Source organism: Schistocerca nitens, chromosome 11, assembly GCF_023898315.1.
Source record: "Schistocerca nitens isolate TAMUIC-IGC-003100 chromosome 11, iqSchNite1.1, whole genome shotgun sequence".
Taxonomy (NCBI): domain Eukaryota; kingdom Metazoa; phylum Arthropoda; class Insecta; order Orthoptera; family Acrididae; genus Schistocerca; species Schistocerca nitens.
In genome coordinates, this window is record NC_064624.1 from 16,830,078 (window position 1) to 16,846,485 (window position 16,408).

At 38.5% G+C, this 16,408-nt stretch overlaps 1 protein-coding gene across 1 annotated transcript in view; it reads left to right on the plus strand.

Moving 5' to 3' along the window:
- The first annotated feature begins 7,778 nt into the window (after nucleotides 1-7,778).
- Nucleotides 7,779-16,408, plus strand: part of LOC126213193 (NADH dehydrogenase [ubiquinone] 1 alpha subcomplex subunit 10, mitochondrial) — a 76,537-nt gene continuing 67,907 nt past the window's right edge. Inside the window, exon 1 of the mRNA XM_049940818.1 lies at nucleotides 7,779-8,115. Within this exon, the coding sequence (XP_049796775.1) occupies nucleotides 7,942-8,115 (174 nt within the window). The 5' untranslated portion in view covers nucleotides 7,779-7,941. The remainder of the gene's footprint in view (nucleotides 8,116-16,408) is intronic.

Sequence of the window (16,408 nt, forward strand, 5' to 3'; positions counted from 1 at the left end):
AGTATAGCATGATTCCAAGTCTTTTTCTAATTTTGTCTGAAATTTGTTGTACCTTATTTTCAATAGCTGCTCTACTTTTTCTGCTACTTAATTTTATTATTTTCAAAGCACGAGATATGTCTAACTCAGAACAAGCAAAATACAATATGTTAACAGCTTCCTCATTAGGAATATAAATGTCATTATAAGGTTACATGATTCTGGTTCTGGATTCACAACAAATATTTCTGAGTAACAATTTGGGCACAGGGAATTTCCAGGAATCACATTACGTTTCACTTGGGAAGCTGTTTCACTCTCACTTAACAAGGACAAAAGTTCAAGTTTTATTTCCCTCAAACCTTCAGTAATAGGCCTTTCAGGAACTTCAACTGGATCACAGCACATTCTTCCAAAAATCTGGTTGTACTTCAGAATACACACTGATGTTACAGGAGAACTTACTCGAAATTTTAAAAAAGTTTGCCTAACTTCATTAAAGTCATTGACATTTTTCAAGTTTTTTGAAACTGAACTGTAAACTATTTTTTTGACACACTTCACTTGCTATCTGTCCAGCAGAGCACTGTTCATCCATGTTATTGCATTCCAGTTAATCTCCCAAAATTAATTACAAATGACACACAGAACAAAGCACATAACACATTCTACACTCTCGATGAAGTATGTACATCCGCTATAACTGAGGTTTCAGAACAAACTGACTACAACTATGCCACATCCAGCAATAATGTACTTCTACAATGCCACACCCAGCAATAATGTACTTCTTTATTGACAATACACCTAAACATAAATGGGCATTTTTATTACCATAGAACAAAAGTGAAAGCTCCTATTGTTTAATATTGTATTATTAAAAATAAATAAACTAAATGAATATTGGGTGATAGTGTTAACTATTTATGTCACAATTAAATTTTATTAGAATGAAACAATAAACCATGTAAATAGGCAACAGCCATAAGATCAGTTGTAGAGTAATGTGAATTATCTCCTCATTTTCAAAAATTCATATCTTTGTTCACAGTCAGATATCGATGTTGAAATTTTTACAGTACGTTGCTATCATATAGGTGTACAAACTATGCAAAAATCATATTTTTATAATCCATCCCACCTGAGATAACTAACCCCAAACATTATAAAAACTGAAAATTTTCAAATTTCAAATACTCATGAAAAAATTAAGGAAACATTTGTAAGTGTTCTTGCTCTATATGAGGCTACTAGTATATGATGTCTAACTATAGGAAAAAAAATAGACTCTCATAAGTCACTTGTTTGTTATTTTTGGGCCTAAAAAGTGGATTTTTGAAAATCTGGATACCAAACTTTGGAGGTCATTTTGACTGGTTATTTTTAAATTTAGGGTATTTTGTTTAATAGACAATATTGTAGAGGACACTTTACAGGTCAATTGCAATGTTGTAACTTAACCCAATGCAGAGATATTCATATTTTTGCTAACATCTCTGGACTGAAACATCATCGCGCACTTACAAACAAAAATGGCTGCCATTCAGTAAAAGTAAAAGGTAAAATTTTTTAAAAAACTGTTTGACCTTCTCTATTATAGGGTAACCACACATAAAAAAATTAAAATATTTAAAAATGTTCCAGCAACAAACTTAATTTTTATTGGACCTTTTCATTTGGATTGACCATTATGGCTGTAGTTTTCCCTTCCTTTCAGACATTTGCAGTACCAGCACGGTAATGCTGTTTTGGTTGATGGTACAAGGTCAGATCAGTCAATCATCCAGACTATTAACCCTCAAATTACTGAAAAGGCTGCTGCCTCTCTTCAGGAGCCACACCTTTGTCTGGCCTCTCAACAGATACCCCTCTGTTGTGGTTGCACCTACAGTACATCTATGAGTACAGCTGAGGCACACAAGCCTCTTCACCAATGGCAAGGTCCACAGTTTGTGGGGGGGACATTCTTTATAAGTAATGCATACTAAATAGTCAAAGATTTTATTTATTTATTTAGTCCATGTGATCTGATAGTACACACTCAGAAGACTCTGTGTAGAGTTTAATAGTGAAATGGGATAAATCATTGTTACATGTCACATTACAATGAATGATCACAATGTAATAATTTTACAAGAAAGCCTTGTACCAAGATTTATAGTGCACGACAGTAATGCCTCGTCATTTTCCTGAGCTCAACATCTCATCTATCACGAGAGGATGCTGACAAAGTTTCTTAGGTGGTCTGAGGGAAGGACATGAAGATATGCACAGGCACAGTGGCACATATGCAGGCCTCGAGTCAGTTTTCCGACCAGACAGGAATCTGTGCAGCATGTTCAGAATTCAGGAGTCAGCAGCAGTGTTCCCAATGTTTGCAGTGACAGGGAGCAAGATTTTGTCATAAGTTATCTGGAGCAGAGTGTGTGGTTATCAAATAACAGTGTACAATATAGACCAAGTGAATGAGGCAGTGGAGTTTTTAAGACTCTGACCTCATATCTGGGAGGACAGACTTTGCTTCAATTTACGTATTGCCAGATTTTCTAAGGGGGGTGACTGAAAAGTTCTCAGCCTGCCTGAGAAATACTTGTTCTAGCTTAATGTTTGTTTAGCAACTAATAGAGCACCCCTTTGCTAGGTTACATACCAAATACTTTTTTTTTTTTGCTTTTTTGATGCAGATATTAGAGTCTGAAGTATTCTAGGTGTACACAGACTGAAAAATGGATACAGAGGGCAAGCATGTGGTCATCCAGTATCTGCTCAGAAAGGCACAAGTGCACAGAAAGAAGATCCATAATGACATGATCGAAACATTAGCAGAGGATTCCCTTTCATATTCTACTGCGAAAAAGTGGATGGAGGTATTCAAGTGGGGCAACACATCTGTCTGAGATGCACCTCACAGGCGAAGGCTGGTAATGGTCAGTACGACACTGCAATCTGGAATATCGTTGTGGCGGGCTGGCATGTAAACAGAACGCTATACTGCTGAGTGAGTAGGCGCATCTCAGAAACATCGTAAGAGTTGTGCTCAGCATGCACGAGGTCTCGTGTTGACGTGTCCCAAGAATGTCGACAACAGAAAACAAATGCCAGACACTTGTCATGTCCGCCAGAAATTTGACCATTTTTGAGGCAGATCCTAACATTTCCCAACCATTTTGTGACAGTGGGTTCACCACTTTCAACCCAAAACCAAGGTTGAATCAAAATGGTGGAAATACCCCTCCTCACCCACCCACAACAAATTCTAGTCAATCACATCAATTGGCAAGGTGACAGTCTCTGTTTTTTGATATTCGAGGGGTGTTGTCCAGGCTGAATACCTCAAAACAGGTGAAACAGTAAAAGGAGCCTATTATACTGCTGAACTATGCATGTGATGGGGGATCGTCAAAGTGAAACGCTTCAGGATGTTGCCAAAATAAGTGCTCTTTCATTGAAACATTTACATCTGCCACTATAATGTCTTCCATCGAATCCTGTGGCTTCGACCTACTTCAGCACTCACATTATCCACCTTATTTGTTCCCCTTTGACTTTCATCTCTGCCCTAAGCTCAAGAAACTTTTAGCTGGAACCAATTTTCGATCACCTAGTGACATTGTGGCTGTGGTGGAGGTCTGTTTTGCTGTGCAGGGAGAAACTTGCTACAAGGAGGGTAGAGTGGGCCTGCAGCACTGGTGGCAAAAGTGTGTGGCTCTAAAAGAGGACTGCGCTGAAAAATAGCCATAAACAAATGGCCTACTGACAACCTTTATTGGATGGGCCGAGAACTTTTCAGTCACACCTCATAAGTCATTGCAGGCAAATTCTGTAACAGTTCCTTCATCGAGACCACAGCAGACTACCTGTCCTATGTCATAAAAGCGCCTTTGTGTATGTATGTTTTTGAGCTATCTATTTTCATCTGTTTCTCTGTCTTTAGTCATCCAAGGATCATCTCACAATGATGTAGGATTTCTCAAAGTAATACGTGCAAATCAACACACAGCATACATAACATGCTTTATAAGGGTAGAAAAAGTACTCTACGAGGGTAGGACAGTGGTCAGGTGTGACGTAGATTAAGGAACTGTCCCGGCATCTGCCTAAGTGATTTACGAAGGTCTAAATCAGTACGGTTGGACTCCATTCTCCTGAATATGAGGTCTTAACAGCTGCACTGCCATGTTCGGTTAGTACCTATTGATGTTTCTTGATTTTCACACAATTCTCCATCGCTGCACGCACTGAGGTCACTCATGGGTGCCTCCTCTACTGCGAAGCTGCTGCTGCTGCTGCACCTTTGTACCAACTGTGGACTCTATTCCCTGCATACTGAACAGTGCTCCTCGCTTCACCTGAAAAACTGAGTCATCAGACATTACTATAATGAATTTTGCAACTCGACACACGATTTCCTTGTGAAAGCAGTAAATCTTGATAATTTATTGAAAGGTGACAAGGTGTTGTGGTTATCCTCTTTCAATACTCCCCACTATTCTAATCAATTTTTAATTGTGTAGTGTGCATTACTTGTGAAAAACATTTCAGTTGTCTTTTTAAACTGATGTATTTTAGTAAACTGTTTCAGTTGCTTCGGCAGTTGTTATACAATTTTATCCCCTGACAGAAGATTGTGTTTTGAGTTTTTTGTTTGTTTTTGCGGGGTAAATGTGACCCCAAACTGATTCTCGTTCCATGATTATGTATAGAACTATTGGTGAAGAAATTAGTAATGTTTTTCCTGATATGCACCACAGATTGGTAGATGTACTCATTCTGTACCATAAAGATGCCCATTGTTTTAAGTAGCTCTGTACAGTGAGATGGTCTACTACTTCTGGTTATTATTCTTATGACCCTATTCTGTGGTTTAAAAACTGTGTCCACATTTTGTGCCTTCAATCTCCTCATGAAAGATCCTATAGCTCACAATTTTCATTGTATTGTGATAACAAATCCTTTATCATTGTAAATGATCACTTAATGAATGAATGAATGAATAGTGCCCGCTTGATATACTACTTGCGGTATCGTCTAAAGATTGCGGTACTGTAACAAACTTAGCACCTCACATCAATACCACAGAAGATAGTGATGCCTCGCTGCATACGGAAGTGATGAGTGCGAGGCACTGGCAGAACCACACTCTCACTTTGCTTCACACAGAGTTATTGCCAAGCAGAGGAAGGATTACCTCAGTCTGTGATCAATATTTAACATTTCAGCATTGTCTTAGATAGGGCACCAGTGTATTTCATGACTTATGCTGAACTTTAACTTTGAACATTGTGCCTATGTACTCCATCCAAACAGTCTTGTAATACTGTCTTTATCCAGTGATACCTTTATATGCAAAGACAGTTGTAAATACTCAGAACATTCCTGTGGAAATGGATTACACGAAGGTAAGTACATCTTCTTATCTATCTTGTAATAAGAGAGTTAATATTTTGCATGGTCTACTTTCTGCTCGTTCCCATCAAGGAGCGAGTAAAGAAGTCACTGTTGTATGCTATTGTTCCTGATGTAACCTATTTCTAAACAAACTAGAAGATTCAGTATTTATTGCTCTAACATATTTAACTTGGGAGTGGCCATTTACTGTTTTCCTGCTGGCAAGTTTGAAGGTTATCATTTTACCATCATGACCAGATGGACTGTTTATTACAGCCTCCCCCCCCCCCACCCCTTCCACTGTAACAGGTTCTATGAACAGATTAACAGCCTTGATCCAGTTGTACCCATTTACTTCTGTTGGAAATGGTCATAGAGAGTAGGTTGAAAGTGGACAATAATCATTCCAGTTGTTTATGATTGACATTACTTGAAAGAAAATTACTGTTACAATTTTTGTATTGTCATTCCCATAAAGTTTTATAAGAACTCAATATAGTCAAGAAAGCAACTTTTGTTTGTTTCACACAGGTGCCCTGTAACCTGCTACTATTTTGAGGCACAGAGTTTCCAGATCTAATCTGACAGCACAGCATTCAAAATGCTGTTCAGTACAGTTCTGAGGTACATCTATGACTTCTGACCTAAGAGTATTGGGCATGTAAATTGCCATCCCACCTTGTCTTACGTTGGGCTTACAATAGTAAGAACCAGTTCTATAACTATTTAAATGTATCTGATTAATTTCTGCAGCTTCTGTGTGATGTTCCATGAAGCAGAGTACATCATCAATAGCTTCATATGCATCACCTCTTCCCTGAAGAGAAAGCAGCACCATAGCTTTTTATTTTACTAACTTATGTTTAGACGAACTATTTTGAAGCATTACAGTTTATCTATTACCTTTCTGACAGGCTCCTTAATGCTACCTTTGACACGAGGGAAATAATTATCAAAAAGTACAACACATATGTGGTAACTTTATCTGTTCTTCACCCTAAAAAATAGTTTTAGAGTCTTAACTACTACTTGGACTGGCAAGTGCTTTTCCTGCTTGCATGTAATGTTTTCGGTAAAGAGCCTGGCAATCGCACTTTTCCTTGTTGAATATACATGCAAGCTATTAAAAGTGACAGGTTATCAATTAAGTGGCACTGCATCATTAAGTTTAATGTACAAAGAATCTGCCTGCCACAACGATCTATGGAGCCGGTATGTGTGATGTATTCCTTAAGAGTGTAGCTGTGTTTGTAGTCAAAGCAATTTTCATCACTTACTACTATTATTCAAAGCTCTTCAAGATTTTCCACCAAGGAGTCTAGGTCACAAGTAACATCAATGAGTTTAAAAACACTGATGACATTGAAGTCCTTATGTAGGGGCTTTGTAAGCTCTTACATGACGGCTGCCAAGTACAAGGACCTTGTCCCGCAATATAATGACAGTATCAGATAGTGGGAAATCATCCTAATTACTTTGATCACTTTCATCATTCTCTTCTAGAACCCTGGAATGTTTAATAGTTTTTGTACCTGAGTATTACTTTACTAGCACTTCCTTGATAGATGTTCATTTTACTACCACATGACGTATTTTTTTTTTATTAGTGTATATTAAAAGAAACAAGGTAACAGCGGAGCGGATAATGGTACAAAATACCAAAATACAGTTGCACATCACATGTTTTTTGCTACAAATCCATAATTCAAGAGAATAACATTCTGAAAAGTTTAAGAGATGAATAACTCTAAGAAATAATGTGAGATTTAGAGATGGTATGGTAACACACATACGAATGTGTGTTTTGAACGAAATTTTTTATCCGACACTTTGCAAAACAACACAAAACGAGAGAATACAGCAATTTTATATAACGCTCGCTTTGCTATTTAACGTCGAAATGAAGTCTGAGAATTAAAACCGCTCACGATAACAAATAAAATTACCAACAAACGCGACGAGAACGTATTAAAATTCACTTGACAGCTAGCAGTCAGAAATGTCTGATTTATTTTCATTTGGCGGGATGGCTCCTTCACTGCAATACACTATACTTACATACTACAAATTTTGTTTTGCTACTTAATGCCTTTTCTGTTTGGAGATACTAGAAGGATAACCTCAATAACTTCGGTAAGTTTGGTTTATTGATAGTTTCCAGAGGCTATTGAAAAAGTCTATCGCTGGACCTACAAAAGATATGGACACGTAAGTCACGCATTTTATTTGTGACTATTTTGTTCGGAAACCAAACTATAAAATGAAAATACAAAATTAAATTAGATCTTTAGTTTATTTTACTTTAGGAAAACAGGTCGACATGTGTAGCTTCACATATTGTGGTAGCACCATTGAGTGAGATATTTCTACTATGTAGGTAGCACCAGAGACCTTATTGTATGTGGGCTACTGGGCTGGATTAAAGAGGTGGTGTGGTGGGGGAAGGAGGTCTGCGAATGTGGTGTAAAAAGCGTTTATTGAAAAGTACAGCCAATTAAATAATTTTTAATAAAAGAAAGTTTGCGTCGGTAGCGCTACAATTAATTTGTTTTCGAACACTGTAGGAAGTGGACTATGGCATTGGCATGTGTGAAGGTCACTTTAGGCAGGGTATTAGGGTCCAAGCCACTGATCTGTGGCAGAACAACCCCTAATGTTGGCGGATTATTCCAAGTACAAGTATGTGGAATATCAGGAAAAGCACTGAGGGACAAGAATTATAAAAGACCAGCACCTTGGCCTTATAAGGTTGGTATAATTTCTAGTAATCTAGGTTATGTTTTCATAGCATAGAAACTCAATTTTGTGGAAGATTATATGAGAGAGACACACACACACACACACAGGAACATTACGTTTGCTAAACGTTAATCGTGTCGTAAAGTAATCTTGTACTAACGGAGCATTTCAAATAACGCATTTCTCTACGATGCCAGTGTTGGACTCTAGATCAGGAAGATAGCAGACAAAACATTTGTAACCCTGAATTTCCAGTTACTCTCTAACAGAATCGAAGCAGTGTACAGCCAAGTAATGTTGTACTGATCCATTTGAATTTTCCGTGTGTTATCTTTGTGTAGCAAAGCAACCCCTAATGTGTAAATAAACCGGAAGAAATGTTGGTAGTACTTAACATCTGGTTGGTGTCCAAATATACTCGTAACAGCACTACATCTATAGGTTTGGTTTAATACAGCCACTGTGCTTGCTATAATCGTTAATTTAAATATCATGAGGAACGGGAAAGAAAGCACTGAGGCACATAAAATTTTGGATTTGTAGGGATCCACAGCCTCAAGCCACTTAATAAACGTAAGCATAGTCCATAATAGGCTGTAATGCGATGTTTATTTAATCGTGTGATTAGCTAACTTCAACTAGGCGTCATTGCCGAGCACCTTAGTGTTAGCTCCTCCTGTAGACAGTTCTTACTGAACAGTATGCGTTCGTTCAACTTCAGCATCTTCATCCAAATATGTTGGTATTTAATTACAGAATCCCATGCTGTACTAGGCAAAGTCCTCAAAATTTTGTATTTGTGGGGATCCACAGCCTTCAGTTAAGTTGAACGAATGTATACGGTTCAATAAGAATTGTCCGCTGGGGGAGGTGGTACCTAGCTGCTTGACAATAACGCTAAGTCGAAATTAGCTAATCACAGTGATTAAGTAAAAATTGCACTACAGCCTTCTATAGATAATGTTTACATTTACTGAGGCACGTAATTTTCCTGTAGTGCGAAGTGCTGGATTTGTTGTCTTTGCTGCACTTGATTATTATATAGAACCATTGGCTTCTGAAAATAGTGGACTTTGCACCTAAAAGCCACTTTTCTACTCGCACAACTCTTCAACTGACTATCATTGACGGACTGATGGGTGTGCATTCTACTTATGTTTACATTTGTCCTCTGTCAATGTCAACTTGTGAATGTGTTCCATTACCCCAAATACCTGTACTAAGTGCTGGGAGCATCAACATCAATGTTATGTAATTAATAACATTATGTTTCAGTGAATGGTACACTGTGATACATTTTTGAATAGGTATTTAGGATAGGAAATAAATTACCGAATAAAAAATGCAGGGTGCCTTTATAAAAGTCATACCGTTGTTCACAATTTTGTAAAAAAAAAAAGAAGAAGGAGAGCTTCAATGAAGGCAATCAACTGATTGATGTCCCCCTGAAGGCTAAAGAACATTTTCTGGAAACATTTTGTAATTTACATCTGGACAAACAGTTATTTAGGGTGCTCAAGATAAATGGGACACTCTGCATAGTAATTGTGATGTTTTGCCTCTGGCAATACCACCTACATTTGCTACTGCGCCCCCCCCCTCCCCCACCCCTTGACACACACACACACACACACACATTACCATGGCCATGGCAACATTTACAAATTCCACAGCTCAGATTGGCACTAATGTCCTCTACACATAATGCAGTCCTCGTGCACGAAGCATCAGGAACATTCTTTTGGCAGCTTGACTACAGCAACAAATTATGTCTCCTGACACTTACGGGAATTAGTATCACATTACTTTTGAGTGTGTGTGTGTGTGTGTGTGTGTGTGTGTGTGTGTGTGAGAGAGAGAGAGAGAGAGAGAGAGAGAGAGAGAGAGAGAGAGAGAGATATGAGATGAGAAAACAGCCATTGGTCCTCCTTTTATGCTGTTCAGTTGCCATTTTGAAATGAAACATTTATGTAATTTTATGCACACCATTATCAGTGGACTGTCAAAGTTAAAATTGTTTAATATAAACATTAGGGTAATATGGAATTTACATTGCTGAATGAATGCAGCTATTTTGATAGATTGTAGGGATAGGGTGTAATGAGGTATTCCAGAAATACAGAAGCGTCCGATCCCGCCCGTCTGCTTTGACCCATGACGTCACAAATATGGCGGGAACGACCACAAACCACGATTCCAATATGGCGCATATAAAGTCGGTACGTACACATTATGAGGACAAAAATACATCGAAACACAAACACACACTCTTTCCACAAAAAGCCTAATGACACTAACGGGACAAGCACGGGAAATGGGGTGTTTTTGGGTGGGGGCAAACTAAATATAAACAAATTTAGACACCCACCACCACACAAAACGCCGAAAAAAACCAACATCACGAAGCTCCCCAAATACCACTAAACACAATCACCTGGAATCGGACACTTCCCTTGACCTATATAGCTCAACAGCAGTTCCCGATCCCATAAATTAGCATCAAACACTTCCCTTGACCTATAAAGCTCAAAAACATTTCCCGATACCAATATCAACATACACAGCCACACATTGGGATCGAACACTTCCCTTGACCTGCACATTGTTAATGTTATCCGTCATATCCATTCCTGAACAAAAACAACAACCGATTAATTTTACTAAAATTACCACAAGATGTACAGCGAACAACACTAAATTAACCTTCACACAAAATCGTTAACTCACTGAAACGAATTCCACTACAAACACAGCCGACACTCGAACAATTCTGGATAATGAGGAAAAGCAAACTGAGCCCATTACACCACACAAACGAAAACCCTGAACATACCACCAGAGAGCACAACAAACCACAACACAATGACATCTACAAACACTCCACGCTCACAAACCACACTCCGCGCCGTCATGACGTCACACGCAACACCCTTACGTCATGGGTCAAAGCAGACGCGTGGGATCGGACGCTTCTGTCGACCCGGTATTCCTTTACTGCCCTGTTTTGCAGTTTCCAGGATTATGATTTTCCTGTCCAGTAATGCACATTGGCAACCTGTTAAAGACTATTGCACCAGAACGTGAAACTCTGTTCCGAAGAGGTGCATAGTCTATACAGATTTATTTTAGTATGTTGATTTTAAATTTCACAGTTCATTCTATGTTCATTCTAATTACTAACCATAGATAAGGCTAGGGAGTAAATGTATTGGCATGTAGATCTTACGTATTTTATTTCTTATTAATTCTTTAGATCGTGATTTGTACAAAAAGCAGTAGGTGAGAGTAGGTGAGTGATGCTAGATGTTGGGAATTGCTGTGATGATTAGGTTCAAAACCTACATTGCTTGACGTAATGGGAATTAATTTAAGGGGAAATACATTGGGCCTACTAAGGAGTTTAATAGCTCTATAATTTAAAAAAAAGGATAAATAAACAAAACCAGCTAATGAGTACTTGCTCTCTGTGGACATATCATTACTGTATCACCTTCTGCAAATAAGTTTCAAGCTGCAAGTTTACAACCATAATATTCGTACTTGGTTGTCTGTTTACTTGCATTTTGATATGTAAGTGGATGAAATGTTGTAGGATAGTTCTTGTAGATGTGCCTCTATGGTCCCAGCATTTCTTTTGTGTGTGCCTTTCGACAGTTCAATGCTTTTGCTTTTTTGTAAGGAATAAAATGATACATCTAATAAACAGTGCAATCTGTTGTGTTCTTTGAAGTGTGACATCAGTGTTACATAGTTGGTGTTTGTGATGTTTTTGTTAGAAAGTTGTTTGTGCTCTTTTACAATATGATTTTTCTTATAGTGGCTGGTAGTGTAGATTGTCTTTCATGCTGTCTACATCTATTCTCTGTGAACCACTGTGAGGTGCATGGCAAAGGGTACATCCTATTGTACCAGCTATTAGGTTTCTTCCTGTTCCATTCATGTATGGAACTCAGCAAGAATGATTGTTTGAATGCTTCCGTGTGTGCAGTAATTATTCTAATCTTATCTTCACCAGCCCTGTGTGAACAATACATAGGGGGTTGTAGTATATTCCTAGAGTAATCATTTAAAGCTGGTTTGTTAATAGACTTTTTGAGATAGTTTACATGACTGTCTTCCAGTTCAGTCCTTAAACAAATCTGTGACCATTCGTGCTGCCCGTCTCTGGATACGTTCTGTGTGCCCTGTTAGGCCTATCTGGTACTGGTCTCTCTCTCTCTCTCTCTCTCTCTCTCTCTCTCTCTCTCTCTCTCTCTCTCTCTCTGTCACACACACACACACACACACACACACACACACACACACACACACACACTTGAGCAATATTCTAAAACTGGATGCACAAGTGATTCATAAGGAATCTCTTTTGTAGATTGATTGCAATTCCCCTATGTTCTACCAATAAACTAAAACCTACCATCTGCTTTACCGACAACTGAACCTATGTGATTGTTCCATTTCATATCCCTAAAAAGTGTTTCCCCCAGGTATTTGTGTGAGTTGGCAGATTCCAACAGTGACTCATTGATATTACAGTCATACGATACTATGTTTTTTGTTTAATGAAGTGCACAATTTTTCATTTCTGGACAATTAAAGCAAGTTGCCAATCTCTGCACCACTTTGAAATCTTATCAAGATCTGCAGCTTCTTTCAGATAGCACTTCATTGTAGATAACTGCATCATCTGCAAAAACCCTGATTTTAATATTAATATTGTTTGCAAGATCTTTAATATACAACATGAATAGCAAAGGTCCCAACATTACTTCCCTGGGGCACACCAGAGTTTCTTCTACATTTGATGATGACTCTTGATCCAAGATAACATACTGTGCTTTCCCTACCAAAAAGTCATCAGTACAGTCACAAATTTCACTTGATATCCCATATCATCATATTTTTGACAATAAGTGTATGTGTGGTACTAAGTCAAATTCTTTTCGGAAATCAAGAAATACTGTATCTACCGGGTTACTTTGATCCAAAGCTTTTAGTATGTCATATGAGAAAAGTGTGAGTTGGATTTCACATGATTGATTTTTTCGAAATCCCTGCTGGTTGGCATTAAGGAGGTCATTCTGATCAAGATACGTCATTATGTTTGAAGTCAGAATATGGTCTAAGATTCTGCGACAAATTGATGTCTAGGATATTCGGCAGTAGTTTTGTGGATCACTTCTACTACCCTTCTTGTAGAAAGGTGTGACCTGTGCCTTATTCCAAGAACTGGGCACAGCTTTTTTGTTCGAGGGGTCTACGATAGATTGTATGTAGAAGATGGACTAACTCGGCCACAAATTCAGTATAGAATCTTGACAGATTCTGTCAGGCCCTGGAGCTCTGTGCAATTTTAACGATTTCAGCTGTTTCTCAACACCATTGACAAATACTTATTTCATTCATCTTTTCAGTGCTACAAGGATTAAATTGGGGAATTCTCCTGGGTTTTCCTTTGTAAAGGAGCATTTGAAAACCGAATTAACCATTTCAGCTTTTGTTTTGCTACTCTCAATTTCAGTTCGTGTCTCATTCGCTAGGGCCTGGACACTAATTTTGGTGCCACTAACAATCCTTATGTATGACTAAAACATCTTTGGGTTCTGTGAAAGATCACTTGACAATATTCTGCTACAGTTACTCATTGAAGGAATCGCACATTGCTCACTTTACAGCCAAATGCATTTCAGTCCGCATCTCTCTCTGTATGTAGCCCTGCACTTAGTTTTACACCTATTATGCAGTAATCTCTTTTTCTTTAGAAGTTTCTTTACCATGACTGTATACAGTGGGGGTTTACCATTATGAACTATTCTACTGGATACATATCTATCCAATGCTAGGTCAACTATTGTTTTAAACTTGAGCCAGAGTTCCACTACGTGCTCCTGCCCTGTGCTGAAAGTTTCAAGTTCCACATTTAGATATGGCATTCTGATTGTTTATCTAGTTACTTGGTGTTTGTTTGAGTTGTCTTTTGTACTTCGGTAATCATTGTTGCCACATCTGCGTCATTGTCACTGATACCAACTTCAATGTGGACATCCTCAGAGAGGTCAGCTGTGTTTGTCACCATTAGATCCAATATATTTCCATCATGAGTAGGATTCTAGGTAGTCTTCAGAGAAGGCATTTAGTAAAGTTTCACAGGATGTCTTATCATGCCCACCACTAACAAAACAGTAATTTTCCCCCATTAATTGTTGCAGTATGATGGGGAAATTATGCACAAGTGAACTGAGATTATCTGTAAAGGTTTTGGCTACATCAGGAGATGGGTCTGGGGTGTAATAGAAGGGTCCAATTATCATTTTATGCCCTCCCCCTAATACTGAGTCTTGTCCAAGCAATTTCACAGCAGCTTCAATTTCTACCTTGGTGGATTTGAGTTTCTTGTCTGCTGTGAGAAATAAACTACCTCCATTTCACATTTGCCTACCCTTTCAATATTGTTGTTGTAGTCTTCAGTCCTGAGACTGTTTGATGCAGCTCTCCATGCTACTCTATCCTGTGCAAGCTTCTTCATCTCCCAGTACCTACAGAAACCTACATCCTTCTGAATCTGCTTAGTGTATTCATCTCTTACTCTCCCTCTACGATTTTTACCCTCCAATACTAAATTCGTAATCCCTTGATGTCTCAGAACATGTCCTACCAACCAATCCATTCTTCTAGTCAAGTTGTGCCGCAAACTCCTCCCCAATTCTACTCAATACCTCCTCATTAGTTACGTGATCTACCCATCTAATCTTCAGCATTCTTCTGTAGCACCACATTTCGAAAGCTTCTATTCTCTTCTTGTCCAAACTATTTACCGTCCATGTTTCACTTCCATACATGGCTACACTCCATACAAATACTTTCAGAAACGACTTCCTGACACTTAAATCTATACTCAATGTTAACAAATTTCTTTTCTTCAGAAACGCTTTCCTTCCCATTGCCAGTCTACATTTTATATCCTCTCTACTTCGACCATCATCAGTTATTTTGCTCCCCAAATAGCAAAACTCATTTACTACTTTAAGTGTCTCATTTCCTAATCTAATCCCCTCAGCATCACCCGACTTAATTCTACTACATTCCATTGTCCTCGTTTTGCTTTTGTTGATGTTCATCTTATATCCTCCTTTCAAGACACTATCCATTCCATTCATCTGCTCTTCCAAGTCCTTTGCTGTCTCTGACAGAATTACAATGCCATCGGCGAACCTCAAAGTTTTTATTTCTTCTCCATGGATTTTAATACCTACTCCGAATTTTTCTTTTGTTTCCTTCACTGCTTGCGCAATATACAGATTGAATAACATCGGGGAGAGGCTACAACCCTGTCTCACTCCATTCCCAACCACTGGTTCCATGTCCCTCGACTCTTATAACTGCCAACTGCTTTCTGTACATATTGTAAGTAGCCTTTCGCTCCCTGTATTTTACCCCTGCCGCCTTCAGAATTTGAAAGAGTGTATTCCAGTCAACATTGTGAAAAGCTTTCTCTAAGTCTACAAATGCTAGAAATGTAGGTTTGCCTTTCCTTAATCTTTCTTCTAAGATAAGTCGTAAGATCAGTATTGCCTCACGTGTTCCATAATTTCTACGGAATCCAAACTGATCTTCCCGAGGTCAGCTTCTACCAGTTTTTTCATTCGTCTGTAAAGAATTCGCGTCAGTACTTCGCAGCTGTGATTTATTAAACTGATAGTTCGGTAATTTTCACATCTGTCAACACCTGCTTTCTTTGGGATTGGAATTATTATATTCCTTTTGAAGTCTGAGGGTATTTCACCTGTCTCATACATCTTGCTCACCAGATGGTAGAGTTTTGTCAGGACTGGCTCTCCCAAGGCCATCAGTAGTTCTAATGGAATGTTGTCTACTCCTGAGGCCTTGTTTTGACTCAGGTCATTTAGTGCTCTGTCAAACTCTTTACGCAGTATCATATCTCCCATTTCATCTTCATCTACATCCTCTTCCATTTCCATAATTTTGTCCTCAAGTACATCGCACTTGTATAGACCCTCTATATACTCCTTCCACCTTTCTGCTTTCCCTTCTTTGCTCAGAACTGGGTTTCCATCTGAGCTCTGGATATTCATACAAGTGGTTCCCTTTTCTCCAAAGGTCTCTTTAATTTTCCTGTAGGCAGTATCTATCTTACCCCTAGTGAGATAAGCCTCTACATCTTTACATTTATCCTCTAGCCATCCCTGCTTAGCCATTTTGCACTTCCGTCGATCTAATTTTTGAGATGTTTGTATTCCTTTCAATATACCCTTGAATTTCCCCAAAAATCTCACTATCAAGT